Source organism: Theobroma cacao, chromosome 3 (assembly GCF_000208745.1).
Source record: "Theobroma cacao cultivar B97-61/B2 chromosome 3, Criollo_cocoa_genome_V2, whole genome shotgun sequence".
Lineage (NCBI taxonomy): Eukaryota > Viridiplantae > Streptophyta > Magnoliopsida > Malvales > Malvaceae > Theobroma > Theobroma cacao.
In genome coordinates, this window is record NC_030852.1 from 34,509,446 (window position 1) to 34,525,746 (window position 16,301).

At 37.5% G+C, this 16,301-nt stretch overlaps 2 protein-coding genes across 3 annotated transcripts; both read right to left on the reverse strand.

The window, feature by feature from the left end:
• On the reverse strand, positions 145 to 8,296 carry LOC18606596. Its single transcript, XM_018117738.1, has 9 exons — positions 7,916 to 8,296; positions 4,777 to 7,473; positions 4,598 to 4,701; positions 3,765 to 3,834; positions 2,666 to 3,478; positions 2,036 to 2,238; positions 1,596 to 1,719; positions 1,127 to 1,333; positions 145 to 514 (listed from the first exon to the last, which is right to left on the reverse strand). The coding sequence occupies exons 1-9, from the start codon at positions 8,069 to 8,071 to the stop codon at positions 377 to 379; spliced, it is 4,512 nt and encodes a 1,503-aa protein (XP_017973227.1). The 5' UTR covers positions 8,072 to 8,296; the 3' UTR covers positions 145 to 376.
• LOC18606597 (E4 SUMO-protein ligase PIAL2) lies at positions 8,612 to 16,081 on the reverse strand. Of its 2 annotated transcripts, none has more exons than XM_018117739.1 (16): positions 15,797 to 16,081; positions 15,082 to 15,154; positions 14,797 to 14,862; positions 14,144 to 14,209; positions 13,809 to 13,891; positions 13,112 to 13,163; positions 12,965 to 13,036; positions 12,700 to 12,767; positions 12,553 to 12,601; positions 12,364 to 12,448; positions 12,181 to 12,282; positions 12,010 to 12,061; positions 11,337 to 11,388; positions 10,655 to 10,771; positions 9,713 to 10,576; positions 8,612 to 9,582 (listed from the first exon to the last, which is right to left on the reverse strand). In XM_018117739.1, exons 1-16 carry the CDS (start codon positions 15,970 to 15,972, stop codon positions 8,803 to 8,805), a joined length of 2,757 nt encoding a protein of 918 aa, XP_017973228.1. In that variant the 5' UTR covers positions 15,973 to 16,081; the 3' UTR covers positions 8,612 to 8,802. The 2 variants fall into 2 exon arrangements, with proteins under 2 accessions (XP_017973228.1, XP_007040360.2); XM_007040298.2 differs by having other exon boundaries at positions 12,010 to 12,064.

Below are 16,301 nucleotides of genomic sequence, written 5' to 3' on the forward strand. Positions count from 1 at the left end.
AAGAAAGTTATCATATACAAAAGCTATGGTTTGCTTTTAACTATCAAGAGAAGAGTGCCTGGGCTGGAGGGAAACGGCCGGAGAGAATTAACATTCTCAAAACAAGGAGCAAGATTGTGCTTAATTAAAATATGCAAAAGCCAATTGAACACAATGAACACATATATGACTTCTTATTAATTCAGCAGTCTATATGTTATCAACAATACATACATGATCTCCTCACCAAAATTGATTGTATTAACCTAAAATATAATAACGCATTCAAGGGCTACCTGAATATACATGGTCCGACCTCATCTACCAGACAACATAGAATGTATCCAATGCAGGACTGCTCAGGTTTTCAAGGAAGATATTTCTTGCAGTTGCCTGACTATAATGGGAAACTGGCTATCTCAAGGCCATGTCTTGTAAGCAGTACTTTACGTTGGCCAATCCATTCGAGCCGGTAAGAAAGGTCAAGGTTATGACTCAAGAGTTTTAATTTGTCTGTATAACTCCTAACAGTCTCCTGCAGAAAAGAATGTGCAAAAGGTGTTATGGTTTTGAAGGAGCAATCTTGAAAGCTACCTTCTGCTATTATAGTTACATATAGATGCATCCAGTAAGAAATTGCAATGAACCCTATACAGGTAAATGGAGTGTGGAGTCTATCACGATCATTTCAGTTCCACCTCCCCCAAATGCACACCCACCAGCAGAAGAATTGGAACATAAAGACATACCATGTAATAATGAGCAGAAGAGTGTTTAATTAACCCTAATACACAAAGGAATAATCCCCTTTTCTCAAGAAATAATCTTCAGCTTCATTAATTGGAAACATCTTGAAAGAAACAACTCGAGGAGCCCCAAATATCACACAATACTCTTCTTTAGTGTTCATCATGATAGGGTTTTCCTTATATCACATTTCTTTCATCCTTATTTTATTTTTCATATTTGTACTTCACAATATATTTCAAAAGCAGAATTCCGTCTTCACCAGTATCCAACAGGTCCTTATATGAAGCATTTAAATTAAATGAATGAAAGGTAATTAATAATGGATGCAGTCCAGATACTACTCGACAAAAAGCTGATATTCATCACAATAATGCTACTAACGGGGACAAAAGATTACCTGTGCATTGGCCTCTCTATCATGTCCCAATATGCTTCCCATTATGCTAGATCTTGAAGTGTTAGGTGAGAATCCCTCTCCTGGAGGAACAAATATCACTTTGGTGCACTGGACAGGTACAAGATTCCGGCTCAGTCTCTCCCACCAGACGGATCCCAAAGACCACCATCTGATCATCAACCCATGTTCAGAGAAAGCTACCAACCCCTGCAAATAGTAGGATATGTAAATAGTCGTAAAAAGAGACACATCAACACATCGGAGTTCACCCTCTCAAAATGATAATAAAAAATAATGTAGAGAAGTAAAAGGAGAAGTGTGACAGCATGGAAATATTTGGAACATATTTATAAAGCAATGGAGGCATAAAAAATGATTTTAAGAAGACAAGAAGGAAACAATGGCATTAGTAACCAGTGCAAGAATCGGAATATCTGGTTCAGGGGGCCAATAGACTAATTAGATATACCTCTCCATCTGAGGAAAAGCTCAGAGCTGATATCACAGTAGTCACTGACGTTTCTGGGCCTCCCAAAAGCAAACTTGGAAGTCCAGGAGGTCCACTTGCATCCAAAACTTTGATTTTTGTCACACTACAGAGAGAAACAAAAGTACAGCAGATTGAAACTATTGTTAACTTCCTAGTCATTCCTCATAGAAGTTAATGAAAGCTATTAGGATCAAAGAACATGAAGCTATGAAGACAATAGAAAGAAAGTAATTGAAGAACAATGAACCAACAAAAAGAATAATGAAGAACAAGACATTATTGTCACATAACCCTCAGGAAAACTACAGGCAAAATTCCTCACTAATAATTTTCCATATTTGACAGAGAAACTGATGTTTCAGGATTCCATTTTTGCCTATAATGAAACACAAAACTGATCTGTATTTGATTTTCATTACCTTTGCATGTCATATACCCGAATAGTAGCACTGTTAATCTCCCCAATAGGGTCACCAAAAGCCAATTTGGTTGAGCTTTCATTCATGGCTACCATTGGAAATACACGTATAACTTCCCTTAATGCTGTCATTGAACATTGAAGGCAAGTTTTGCGCATGACTGAGTTGCCAGGGTCCATAGTTTGTAGGATGAACTTAACCACCTGCAAATCTGTCCAATGTCAGAAAAATTCATGCTAACATTTCAAGCACAATAGTTCTGCAAAGTCTAATTCACTATCTTAGAAAGTAACCAGGATTCTGGACACCTAAATATAGTAACACGTAAACTCGAAGTGATTCAGACTTCTGTGAGCAGGAAATACATGTCGACAGCCCATTAAAAAATATAAATTCATCAGAAAAATGCAAAATGCAGAAAAATGCACATGACAGCAAATAACCTATTTTTTGTGGAAATACCATTGGAAATAAGACTATAAAATGGTGAAATATATCAACCTAGATATGCATCACAAAACTGATCTACTGAAATTTCTTTTGTTTTCCATGTATTTAAGACTTGATCTATTTTCAAATTAAAGTGAAGATACTAATATGTGTTACTCACTTGGAACAAGATATACCAACCTTATCAAGGTATTGAACCAAGTTTCTTGGAGAACCACGCACAACCCTGATGAGAGTTGTGAGTGATACCAGGTGGACAGGTGAATCGGATGCAGTAGACCAGATTTGGCTTTCTATTACAGTTAAAAACCCCAGAATATCAGCCATTGCTAGACTTGGAAGAAGAGTCCCAACTAAGGTCTCGCGGATGGATACTGATACAGCTGGATTTTCACCAGCCAAGTTGGCTGATGGGCCACTTACACACTCAATCTGAAAGAATATGTCACCAATCAAACGAGGTATTTCAGAGCCAATGCATGCCTTCCATGTACTCTCCATGCCTTCTGCAAGGAGCTCTGCTGCAGTGGAGCTATATTTTTCATTCATTGCCATTACCAACTTCACCAGTGGTTGAACAACTAATGTGGCAAGACTTGGCTTCACAAGGCTAGGGTACCATATTACCAATGCTGCAGCAACAATGATGTGAGATGTCATTGCATCTTGACTTGTTCCCCCAACACAAGAAATCCAATCTTGCATTTCATAAGATTCTAGCCATGCAAGCAGTTTAGCTTCCTCAACCTGAGAAGTTCCTTGTGTTTCCAACAAACATTCAGAACTCAATCCAACCATGGGTGTTCCTCCATTTCTTGAAACTTCATGTTCAATTTCTTCAATTCCAGTCAGTGACCTCACATGTTTTGCATGCTGAGTTGCTTGTTGACCACACAGAGGGGATGGAATAGCTCGTGAAGCAGCACAATGAAATAAAGACCGTGCTGCCATACGTACATGTTCACTTTCATCTTGCCAAAAACTCACCAAAAGCTGTAAAGCAAATTTAGACAGACTGAGCATAAACAAGGTGTTGACTAAGACAATAAATTAATAAATAAACAAGAAACCTAATCAACTATATCACCAACATAACCAACAACCTTCTGCTCTCAAGGAAACCATTAAAGGCACACAGAAGATATAATTATGAAATGCTCACAAGATACAAAGAAGAAGGCACAAACAATGAAGGCGTCAACAATTATAAATTATTACACATAGTTTTTAGTTCAGAACCAGAGATTCAAAACACCTAGTTATCAGCACGAAATGGGACCTGGAGTGAAGGCGGCTTTATATCAGGAAATTTGTCAGCGAAATTCCTAGTATAGAATGCTGCTAAGGCACTGCAAACAATTACCAATAGAAGCAAAATCGTTAAGTAATGCCAATAAATGCAAATGGCTGGTAACAAAAATAAAATACATAGGGAACACTATTTCACAGGCTGGAATAATAATGTATCAATCAAAATGTCTCATTGTTAAACTTGTAGAGGAAAAATACATACTTAAGAAATATATAGCATTAACACAATGCACAGCATAAAAACATAATGCTGGCATAATCAGAAGACATGCATCCATGTCATCATGTCATGGAAGATGACTCCTATGGTCAGTCCTACCTTCAAGATTAGCCAGCATAAAGATAACTTAAAGAGGTGAAACTTATATTCCATTTAACATAATTTTCCAAGATATTATGAGCATAAAATAATTATCATTTCACAGATAATGCATGCACAGGATAACTATTCACTTAAACAGAATGCTATCCTGGACTGATAAAAAGGTAGAATCCACTTCAACCAATATGTCCTTAGGTATGGCCAACGACATCAAAAAATTATCTGTGAATCATAACATCGTATATCTACTAAAAATTTGAATTTTGACATGTTACTTTGTTTTGTTAACAACTGTTTACACAGTGATTAAAAGAAAAAGGCTTCATTTCTGCAAATTAGCTAACAGAAACAATAAAAGGTAAAAAAGGAGACAACAAACATTTTGACTGCACAAAGTAAATAGAGAATAATCAGTGTACAAATAAGTAATAGAAGTAGATTGATGCTGTGCACTGCTTTTGGTGGAACAACTTTGATACCTGCTGGCACCTGAACTTGAGTGAGACAAGCTAATCATGTGTTGGGCAAGTGAAACCATTGTTAGTGACCTAATTGCACAAAATTCTGACGAAGATTTCCAAAGCTGAAATGTTAATTAACAACTCAGGAGCGGTTGGAATAAGTCAAATCCAATATCAATACAATTCCTTCAAAATACCTCAAGACTTGCAGTAAACCCAGGAAATGTCAGTGTCAAAGACCCTTTATCACCTTGCAAACCAGTAGATACTATAAACTCATTTGGTCTCTTCAGCTTCATCTCAGTTATTAATAACTCATCAAGCCCACAATCCACATCCCATAAATGCAAAAAGGACAAGCTAAATCGAACTAGATATTCTTCAAGTGACTTGACCCAGTCATGCTGTTCTACGGTATCGGTTGAACTCTGATCAGTAACAAAGCCATCATCAGAATTCATTTGATGGGGACTTAATGTCTCACTTCCCTGCTCCTTTGTATAGCCATTCTCTTGCTTATTACCATCCTTTGCTACAGACTCATGCTTCTGATAAGGATTTATCAATGCTGCAAGATCAAAGCTCAGGGTGGCAATTCCAGGATATGGGCAAAAGCATTTGAAGGGTTGCTTTCTGGTTTGAAAAACAAATGGAGTGATTGGGATTGCCTTTCCATGATTCACTTTACTACTATTTGCCTGTGATGTACTAGGCCCAGTCATTTTAGACAAACTGGCCCCACTTTCAGAATTATTTAAATTGTATTGAGATAAGTTCCCATCTTCATGTATTGGAAGAAGTAATGAGGAAACTGAGGTATTTCCACTCAGCAAAGAACCAGAAATGGAAGTCATACTAATTTCTTTGCAGAAATGATCAAACATTGAATGAGAAGCAGTCCCACGAAGGACCCGCTCTCTAGCACCGGTCTTCACATCCCATATGTATAGAACATCAGTGGCATCAGAAATTCTGGAATGGTCCCGGCAGAGACATGCAATATAACCTCTTGCACCATCCCAAACAACTTTTGCAGGATAGTTAGGATGTCCAGGAAACATTCTCTCCACTCTTAAAGTTTCAAGAGAAGTAAGAGCAACACAAGAGTCCTCTCCAACAGAGAGAAAGCAATCACTCCAAGGGCGTTCAGTCCGAGCAGGGGGGAGAATGATTTGGCGCACTGGACCTACATGTTGGTGCATCACTGTAATGAGATTACCAGAATCAAGATCCCATATACGAATCGTGCAATCCATGCTTCCAGAAACTAAAACCTGACTAAAACTCCATCCTTTGGCAGCACCTACCATCCGATGTGCTGCCAGACATAGTATAGCACCCATGTGCCCGGAAAAGCTTTGTCTGGATATATGCGAGTCTACCTCAAGGCATGAACTTACAGTAGGAGAATCAAGCCCCCGAAACAAACTAAACCACACAACTTCAATTTCACCACTAAAGAAGCCATATACAATCGCTGAAGGAGCATAAAGATTTTCAGAAATAACCATGGAGGAAGATACAGTCCGTCCCTTAGGGACAGAATAATAACAACTATCATCTGCACGTATGCTATTCACAGTTTCTGAGCAGGAAACAGAGCTTTCAATAGATGTTAATTTGGTCTTGCATCCACCCAGAGTCTCATTTTTGTGATCCAAACTAGCACCTGAAATCCAGCCAAGAGAAGAAATACTGTCTCCAAGCATTGTGCATTCTTGGCAGAGGTTGCCATGATCATCATGTTTCTGATGAAGTGACCAGATTGTAACACGTGGTCTCCACTGGAATGGGTCTTCAACAACGCAGCAAACAGATTCAATGCGAAGAAGAATTTGGCTCAAATGGACAAAAGAAAATGACATCCTTGCATCAAGGGGATAAGAAGCAGCAGGGATTTCACAAAGAGGCTGAGAATTAAATGTGTTATTTAAATAAGATATTGTGTACACAACTGCAGATCCTTTATTACTCCACACTAAAAAGTTTTCATATTCATAGGCTTCACCAGTACTTTGTGCATTCTCAGAATTGTTACTTTCAAGAAACATGGCCCCTACAACATGTGATGGACCCAAATCGCCTTCAATGCAAAGGACATTGTTCATGAAAAAAATCACTCCTATTTTAATAGCATTCCCCAACTGCCTAAATATAGAGCGATCTTTCAACACAGTAGCAACAATATTCCTACATGTTGCAATTGACACAACTTGTCCAGCCTCAACTAGGCCATCTTCGCATGTCTCAATTTCCTGCGGAAAAGAATTTCTTTGTGACCCACTCTCTTGCTCACCGCCTTGATGAGAGTCCTCTGATAAAGGCACCAAATGTAGCCTACCAAGGGAGTCGGCCATAAGTGAAAAATGTTTTTCTCCATCATCAAATGAAGAAAAAACATTCATAAACTTCAAAGGCCCATTGGACAGATTCCCATGAAAAACAGTTTGTATAATGGTAAGAGTATATGTATCAACAATAACAACAGTACACTTGGAAGGCTTCCTGTTCTGAGATTCTTTATCCATTGAAATTTCACCCCCTTCAGCAGATTCTATCAAATGATGGTCAGATAAATGGCCAGCATCAAGAAAACAACAGCCCACACAAGCATATCTTGGATTCCAGGGCAACGTACGAATAATGGATGGGGTGCCCACCCACGGAGGCAGCTTTCTTCTACGCCTGCAGTGGCCACTACTTCTGCTCCAGACGCACAACATACTGTCAGTGCAAGCACTTATTAAGGCACCATCATGATCAAAGCTAGAGTATAAAGCAACATTACTTGAATAATCTGTATTTTGTTCTCCTGATACTACAATGGGACAACAAATGCCGAGATCAGCTATGGGTGCAGCATGACCACACAACATAGCAATCGGTTTAATTTCCTGAAAATGATACAATTTCAACTATCAGTCAGTAAAATCAACAATCTGAACCGCAACCTAACAAAACCCGGACTTACTACCGAGAAAATATGTGAATGAATGCATCACATTTTATTTTAAAATATAAAATCAAAAACAAAAATTTAAACAAAGAAAAAGGTAACAAATAGACGCTCTCTGGTCATTCAACTGAATACAGAATATCTAAAGTTAATTTCTTTTCATTAATAAAAAACAGAAACGAAATTGGGATTTTTTATTTATATTCATTCTCATGATTTGAATAAGCATTGAAACAGAAACTTAGCTATTAATCACGGTTTAGTCCAAGTAAACAAAGCATTTGATCAAATTAAATGACAATTAATCAAAGCTATCTCTAAAAAGAATTTTGAACCAAATTCAATTATCAGAAATGAGAAAAGGAAAAGGAGTTGGTTACCGAGTGAGAGTCGGAATTGGAGAGGTTCCACCAGAGGATGGACCCATCGGATCCGCCGGTGTAGAGAGTGGGAGGGTGGTTGAGGGCGGCAGTGGCGGTGACTCGGTGAACCGGAGGTGTGCCTGACCATATACACGCCACGGATCGGCACTTCATGGCCCCGAGTTCGCTCGGGATGACTGAGTGAGTTAAGCGAGGTGGATTACCAAGTTGGCAAGTTCTGAGTTCTGACGAAGGGTAAAGAGGAGATAGAAGGGCTTGGTGGGCCGAAGCCGATTGGGGTAAAATGGTTGTGAAAAAATGCAAGAGCCGACTGCAAATGAAGTTCTCAAATTCCTTTGCTCCGGCTGAACCTAGTGGGCTTATTGGGTTTCCATTGCAATTGGGCTAATGACTCCTAATTAAAACCTTTTAATAACACAAAGCATTAATTAAACAATCTGTCAAGTTGTGATCCTTCCATTAAAGTTATCGAAATCTAAATTCCACTTTCTAAAACCATTCCCAAACAATGTGCAATTTTGGATTATAAATACTAATCGAAATCCCAGCTACCCAAAATCAGGATCCCAAACTGACCAAATTTCAGATTCAAATTCCTAAGCTAAATTCGAGTTGAAACCATCTGGCAACTCTTGCACCCTATTCTAAACCGCAACAAATGTGCAGACATGACGAAATCAAGATAACAAAAGCTAAAATCAAGCCGATAAGGCTATCACTCCACACATGGCAAAACCAAGTACAGGAAAAACTGAATGAAACCACTTTACAACTGGGGAAGATTCTGTACAATAACCGTGTGATGCGCAAAATTGGACATAATTAATATTTATATATACAGCATCATCATATTCATCATTTCTCTTTACAACACTACGTCAACGCTAATGCATGCCACTAGACCTATCAGGCAGAAAATTAGAACTACCATTCACGCCACCGATTTCAGTCATTGCATTATTTTGCATTTGCGGGACAGAGGCATTCCTGCTATTCACGAGAAGCGCCTGCAGGTGAGGTGAAACACTAGGCGGAGAGGTCAAATTTGTCTGTGGCCTTGCAGCTTGTGCTGACTGGGTGGGTTGAATCATTAACTGGCTAAGAGCTGCAGAATACGCTCGACCTGAGAGGCTTCCCCGCATTCGGCCCGTAGGTCGCCAATTCTGCTCTGATGCCAAGTCAGATGAGGTGTCAGCTCTTAAAGCTGCAGGTGCTAATCCTACCATGTTCAATCTCTGCTCCCCAGCTGAAGCCCTACTCCCATCAACAATTCCAGAATAAGAAGATGATGCTCTTGATGTTTGAGTTTGAACTGGCACCATTGGAGGCTGTCTAGTCATTTGGGTAGCTCTCTGGGTAGGAGTCCCAAATCTGGTAGGATTATTATTCACGTTGCTCGCTGTGTGGCCCAACCCAACTTGTGCAGCTACTTGTTGAGTCGGTGTCCGAAGTAGAGGTGACGGTGACCGAATCAGGCCCGGAGAAGGGCCCCTGGGTTGAGACAACCTCATATTCAGTTGTTGCTGCTGCTGTAGGTTCTGTTGTTCACCAAGATGCCCAGAAGATGCTCTGTACGAACCTGGGAGTTGACTTGAAGCTGCAACACCAGCAACTTGTTGAACTGACGGACCAGGAACAAATAATCGTTCTTGCTGATTCCAACTCTGCATTGAAAAGATTATCTCAAAAAATTAACATGAAATCCTAGAAAGAGAGCATAAACAAGAGCAAACACATCATAACGATAACAACAATTGAATGATGATCAAATGAAGATTAAGCCATATCTGGCACCTGATGTGGATTTGCAGGGGATCTAGAAAACTGCGGTGGCCTATCCACATCACCGGAGACTGTACTCAAACCATTCAAGGAAGGTGCCATGGACAGGTTGACCTGAGGAAGTGGGGAACCATTTGAGCTCAAAGTACTTAGACTATTTCTTGGTCTCTGTTGTTGTGTTGGTGTCTGAGATGTAGCTGGGAGGGCCTGAATTGCAACTGGGGTTCTGTTTATATGTCTGGGTATGTGCTGTAACCTTCCATATTCATGATTTGACGTCGAATTTATCAAATGTGACTGCTGTAACTGCAAATTACTCGCAGCAGAAAATTGATTTTGAATCCCTAGGGTTGTAAGATTAGCATTACCACGAGCCTCAGCTCGATTGGGTGCTGGAGAGATAGCATCAGAAAACACTGGTGATACTGTAAAATTTGGGGTAGACTCAGATATGCCACCAACTTGGGCATCTGTCCTAGCACTGGAGGCGCCAGACCCCTGACTAAGGTAAAATGCAGGCCAAAAATCATCCTCCATATGAGAAGCAACATTTTGATTAACTCCAACTGTATTAGTCAATTCTGGTGTTGTGGTTAAATTTTGAGTAGCAGACTGACTTAGAAGATTAGCCACCGAAGGCTTCATGTCTTCAATTTCAATAGTTTCCATTGCATCCACCTCATTGTCATCCTCAGTAAGGTCCAAAACCATAGGAACAGCCTTAGCAGATTCTGGCTGCTCAGACCCATCTTTCTGGCAAAGAAGGATCTTATCATGCAACTCATCTACGTTGTCATCATTTTCCAACACAGCTTTCCATGATCCATCTGAAGAGATAATCACATCAGAGACATCCTCTGCCACCTCTTTCAGCACCTGAGGACAAACCATACATTTAATAGAAATCAAACAAGAAGATATCAGAAAGGCAAACATAACTCGTAAGCAACTTGCCTTAACCATATTTTGATCAATACGGATGTCAGTGTAGCATACATGCTGGTTGCAATGCGGGCAGCGCCAGGATGGTCTTCTAGAGTTTATGTCAACATAGTTATTAAAATCAAAGCACTACAGCAAATAAAAATCAAAGAAGAAATATAAACATCAGGAACTAGAAGAGACAGATTCGCGTGTGAAAGCAGCATGATATTACAAGTAAGAAAACATTCCATGAATTACTCACTTGTGTATCAAATTCATCTATTATAGAAACGTAGAAATCCTGTGAGTTCCTTCTCAAAAAATAATCTTGCCAAATTTCTGACCCAAGATTACAATACCAATTTCATATTGCAAGTATAGATTTTGAATCAGGCTTTTCAAAATGCAATCAAAAAATCTTAAAACCATCCATCTATAATGATAAAAGTTTTAGAGGAACTAAACCATCTATGCAAACAGAACCTCAGAAACATTGCAGAACCCATACCCCGTGTCAAAGCACATAATGCACCAACTATAATGATAAAAGTTGGCACATAAAGGAATCAAAGCAAAAGTTTTAGAGAAATTAACATTCACCACAAGGGATTCAGCACTTACTGACACAATAATGTAAGTTAAGGCAAGTACTGTTTTCCTTCAATAGGTATGACATCTTGATTAATGTGAAAACACCTTAAGAAACACTCACCTGTAGGTGCTTACATGCATGCCCTTTGACAGGAGTTTTGATGCGTATTCGGCTGTGGAAGTCAAGAGAGAGTCAATCAACAGAACTTCAAAACATAAATGGAAGTATAATGTCAAGATGAACTAGAAACTCTTAGTCGTCAAGAAAAATAAATGTCATAAACCATTTATAAGACATTGAAAAACTCAAGAATAAAATATTGCAAAGCACTCAAAAAATAATATTAGAACATTAGAATAAAACAGAATAAAGAAGAAAGAATAAAACTGATTAATTGAATGCATTGTCTACTCAAAATTTCAGGAGCACAGAAAAATGGTACGATATAATTACGTGAATGCAAAATAAAGGCAGAAGACATGTGACAAGCCTCATTTCAAGTGTGTTCTAATTTTACATAAAACAGGGCATTAGTCAAAAGTCATGTGCACCTGTTAACCCTTGCCTTTATATTGTTTATATTTGCAAAAAATAATACCATGTAATAAAAAAATAACATTAAGGGCGTGTTGTGATAAATTTGCATATTGTGTGCTAATGTTTCTACAATTTCAGTTATAATCAATAATCCAATTATAAAAATTTTAATTTGAAATAATGCTTGAGTAATATTATTCATATGCAATTGCATGAAGAGAAAATCTAGCATGACAAAAAAAGTATCATGGCATACCTTATGGGACACTTGAGTGATATCCTTGATGGCCCTTCAATTATATCAGAATCTTCTATACGAAAAGAAAAGAGCAAAAATTAACAACAATTTGGAACTCCATATAATAGGATGAGATCATCATCAGGATAAACAGAATATTTCTTCACTATTATTTATCTTCATGCATACCTGAATCTGGCGCAACATCACCAGACTGAACATAATCAGATAGCACAGAAGTGTCAGGTGATGACTCCATACTCATGAAGGCAACCACTATGATGTAATGACCTTTTTCAATAATTAGTCTGTCAGTGAGCTCATGAAATAAAATTAGGATGTTTAGACAAAAAAGACATGTTCATGTCATACCCCAAAACTGGCCCACGGCTTGGAGAAGATTTGTCCCATATTTCAACATTGCAGTCACATTTGTTGGCATCTGAGGTCCAGTGTCCTAATAAAGGAAATAGAGGAGTAATACGTTGATTACACAATTTGCATCATATGCAGTCTTACACATAAATAATAAATAAATAAAATAATCAACTAGAAACAAACCATTAAAACATTGGTTCTTCTGTCCACTCCCTTTCCATTTAAAAGAAAGCTGCATAAATTAAAAAACCAAATAGTGATCAGAAAAGATCTAACATGATCTGTGACACATTAAACAAAGAGAAAAAGTAAAAGACAAATGATTCATACTTCACTTGTTGTGGACTTATAATACAAGCAGATGTCTCTATGTTATCTTTTTGAGCTACAAATAACCTCTGCAAGAGAAACAGAAGAAAGTAATACAAATTGAGATGCAAGACAATTTCCATGCAATCAAAGGAAAAGAACTGAAGCAACAACAAACACTGAAAACGGCAAAACAACAACTGGCTGTATCCAAGGAACCCTTTTCTTTCAAAGTATTATTCCTTAATACAAAACTCAATATTTAAACCAAAAAAGAAGTGCTTACAATTTTCTCAAGAGGAGAATGTTTTGCATTCTTCGATATATGGAAATCAATCACAAGTGCACCATATCCAGGCTACAATGCAAAAGATCAATATTAACACATGCTCACATGAGTATAACAATAGATCTAAATTATAAAAGAAACTACCTTAGCTTCAAGAGAAGCGAGTATCTGCCCCATCTTCATCAATGGATAGAACCTGAAAATAAGGGCGAAGAATTTTCATATTATTCATTAGCATTAGCAGCAAAAGTATAACATTTCAGCATCCAAATGTAAAGAGGTATTTTTAAAACAAGTGCAACAATCAAGACATAAAACTGTATGAGATTGACAACCTGACACTTCTTCACCTCAAATTTGTGCACATATTTATACACAAACATACATGCATATATGTGAAGAGATATTTAAACACATATAGATTCAACAGATAACAATGACACACCATTATTGTATAACTACTAAAATAATGCTGGCACCTGACATGCTCATGGTAATGAGAAGGGAGAGGATGAAAAAACCGAATAGAAAATGTGGGTTTCAGGAAATAACATGTCAGCATCAATAATTGATATCTGACTCGAATTTTTGAAGTATGTGATAAACTGGCATTTCAAAATCAACAGGCATATCTCCATTATCTTGCTTGGACAGGAATAAATAAAATAAAATAAAAAACCAATTATGGCAAAAACTAGAGTTTGACATTAATATAATTTCTCTGTGATGTCCCAGCTAGAAGTCCAACATCTTTTGGCAAGTATCATTTTGAACAAAAGATTAAACATGGAAATGGAAACATCATTGTTTCAAATAAAAATAAATAGATAAAAGCCTCTACCTTGACATAATTGCCAAAACAGTTGAAATTGAATCATTCAGTCCATTTTTAATATCTCCTGAGCTGCAAAAGCAACTGCCCACCTAGATATACAGAGAAACTACAATTAGCAACAAAAAAGGTTGCACATCAATAAAGGGAGTCTAATGTAGTTGGTATCCACTATCTTTTTAAAGCAGTCGTTATGCAGGCAAAGGTCAGAGGATCAAACCTCTGCAATGGCACAGGCCTCAGAGCATTAACAAGGTCTCACATGCCAAATTTAGAAAACTAAGAAGGGTGTGTGTGTGTGAGAGAGAGAGAGAGAGAAGAAAGGCATTATTTAGGAATCAAACCTCACTGGCAAGAGTAAAAAGTTCTTGACTCTCTTTATCCGAAAACCAGCTCATCTTACAGGCATTCTATCATGTACAAACAAAGTCATCAAGATGTTGATTATAAAAGCATATACTTCAGTTTTAAACACCTAATCATTAATAAATACTAATAGATGATTCAGCATTAAAAAATAAAAAGACATAATTAAGAGACATGGCAAAAACTATGAAAGGAAAAATTAAGTAAAATAATCTTCCACTAAACCATAGATACTATATTCACACACAGGAATGCAGGCACACACGCCTGAGCAATATAAAAGATAAACAGAAGTAAAATGAATTAGTTTGAACATCTTAATAGACTATGATACTTGACACACCAGAGTTCTGAGAAAGCGAAATTTATAACCAAACAAGTTATAAATCAAGCATGGTATCTTGTATTTGAAAAAAAAAAAATCAAATACAGAGGATCAGTTCTAATATATCTTTTAGCCAAATATAATGGTCAATAACAACTATAAAAGGAATCAGCTTCAAGAATCAAAATAACAGCCAATGTGCAACACATGCACATATGTGAACCATTATTTAAGGTACTGCTGAAGATTCGACTGATGACATAACTAGCAACAAAGATCAATATAGATGAAAGTATTCAGAAGTACCTTTACTGATATCATCAACACCATAATAGCTGCCTGTAAGAAGAGGTCATTTCTGCGTTGGCAAATCTATAAAGCATAGAAAGTAGAAATAGATATGTAATATGCAGATTATTTGCATAGACAAAAATATAATATTATAAATTCCATGCATTAGCTGATATGGAAACAGTTATTATGAGATGAAAGGAGTATATTTAAAAAAAAAAAATTATTGCAAGTAAAAGAAGCAATACTTAATTAATAAGATTAGATGTTAACATCTAAAGAATGCAACAGAAACCGCACCTGTTTAAACAATGTAGGTAACTCTTGCACTTTGGCAGGAACCTCATTGTTTGCAATCGCAAAATCAATGCCTCTGTACATTTGAAAGCAAATACAGTCATATATTTATATATATTATGAAATAAAGAATAATAATAAGCTCGATTAGTGTTCAAGTGCACTCAAATAATATTGGACGATGTAACAAGAAGCAGAGACAAAAGTGAAAAACACCATGAACTCAAATACAAAGCTTATTCAAAACAAAATGGCAACAGCTTACACATGCAAAAGTAACTTCCATTTTCAAAATTTGAACACAATAAAAGCATTCACCGCTTAGAATTCTCCATATCACCACTCTTCTTGCAGAGTTGACAAACCCTAATGCGAAAACACACTCGCATGCACAAGCAAATATTAATTCACTCAATTAATCATCGAATCTTTTTTTCCAAACCTAAAGTACGTACATGGAAAATTAAAGCAAACTAAAGGGGAAAAAACAGAGCTAAAATAAGAATTTAATGTATTCTTACTGGCCATACTCGTTCAAAAAAAGGCGCAATTTCATAACCAAAATAGCTAAAACTCTACTCAAATTTCACTAAAAAATAGCACAAACAAAAACCTTCAAAAAAATAAAGTAAAATGAAGCAAAAGATGGCAATGTACAGATGTTGAGGAGCTTTTTATGGAACAACAGAAACGGAGATATATTATAAAAGAAAGGTGCCTGGCGAGAGAGAGGCAGAGGCTGAAGAACTCCGTGCTCTGAGGCTGTCCACCAGGCTGAGTGTGAGTAGCCAATCGCTCCGCCACTGCCGCCACTCGAAACGAATTCACTACTGACGCCGATAATGGTTGCCCCGGACCCAATTCCGACACCGTCGCCGCCGCTGGTGGAACCATCGTTATTTTTCCTTTCCCCCTATGATGTCGAGTAAAGAGGGAAAAACAATTAAGAATACGAAGTTTCGAGTAGAGTCCCCTTTTTCTACAGTTTTTTGAATGAAATTTAATTTATTTCAGGGGATTTTGAATTTGTATCCTTTGTGGTTGGAAAATAGGGCTCTGTTTGGCGTTAATTACCTAAATGCCGAAGCTGGATAGTTGGTAATTTAGGAGAAGATCCAGCCGGAAAGTCGGCGCTGTGCGTTCATGTCAAATGTAGCTTGCGTTGGAAGGAAACCGTTCGAAGTGGTTATAGGTTACACAGCTGGCAATTTAAACGTGGCAGT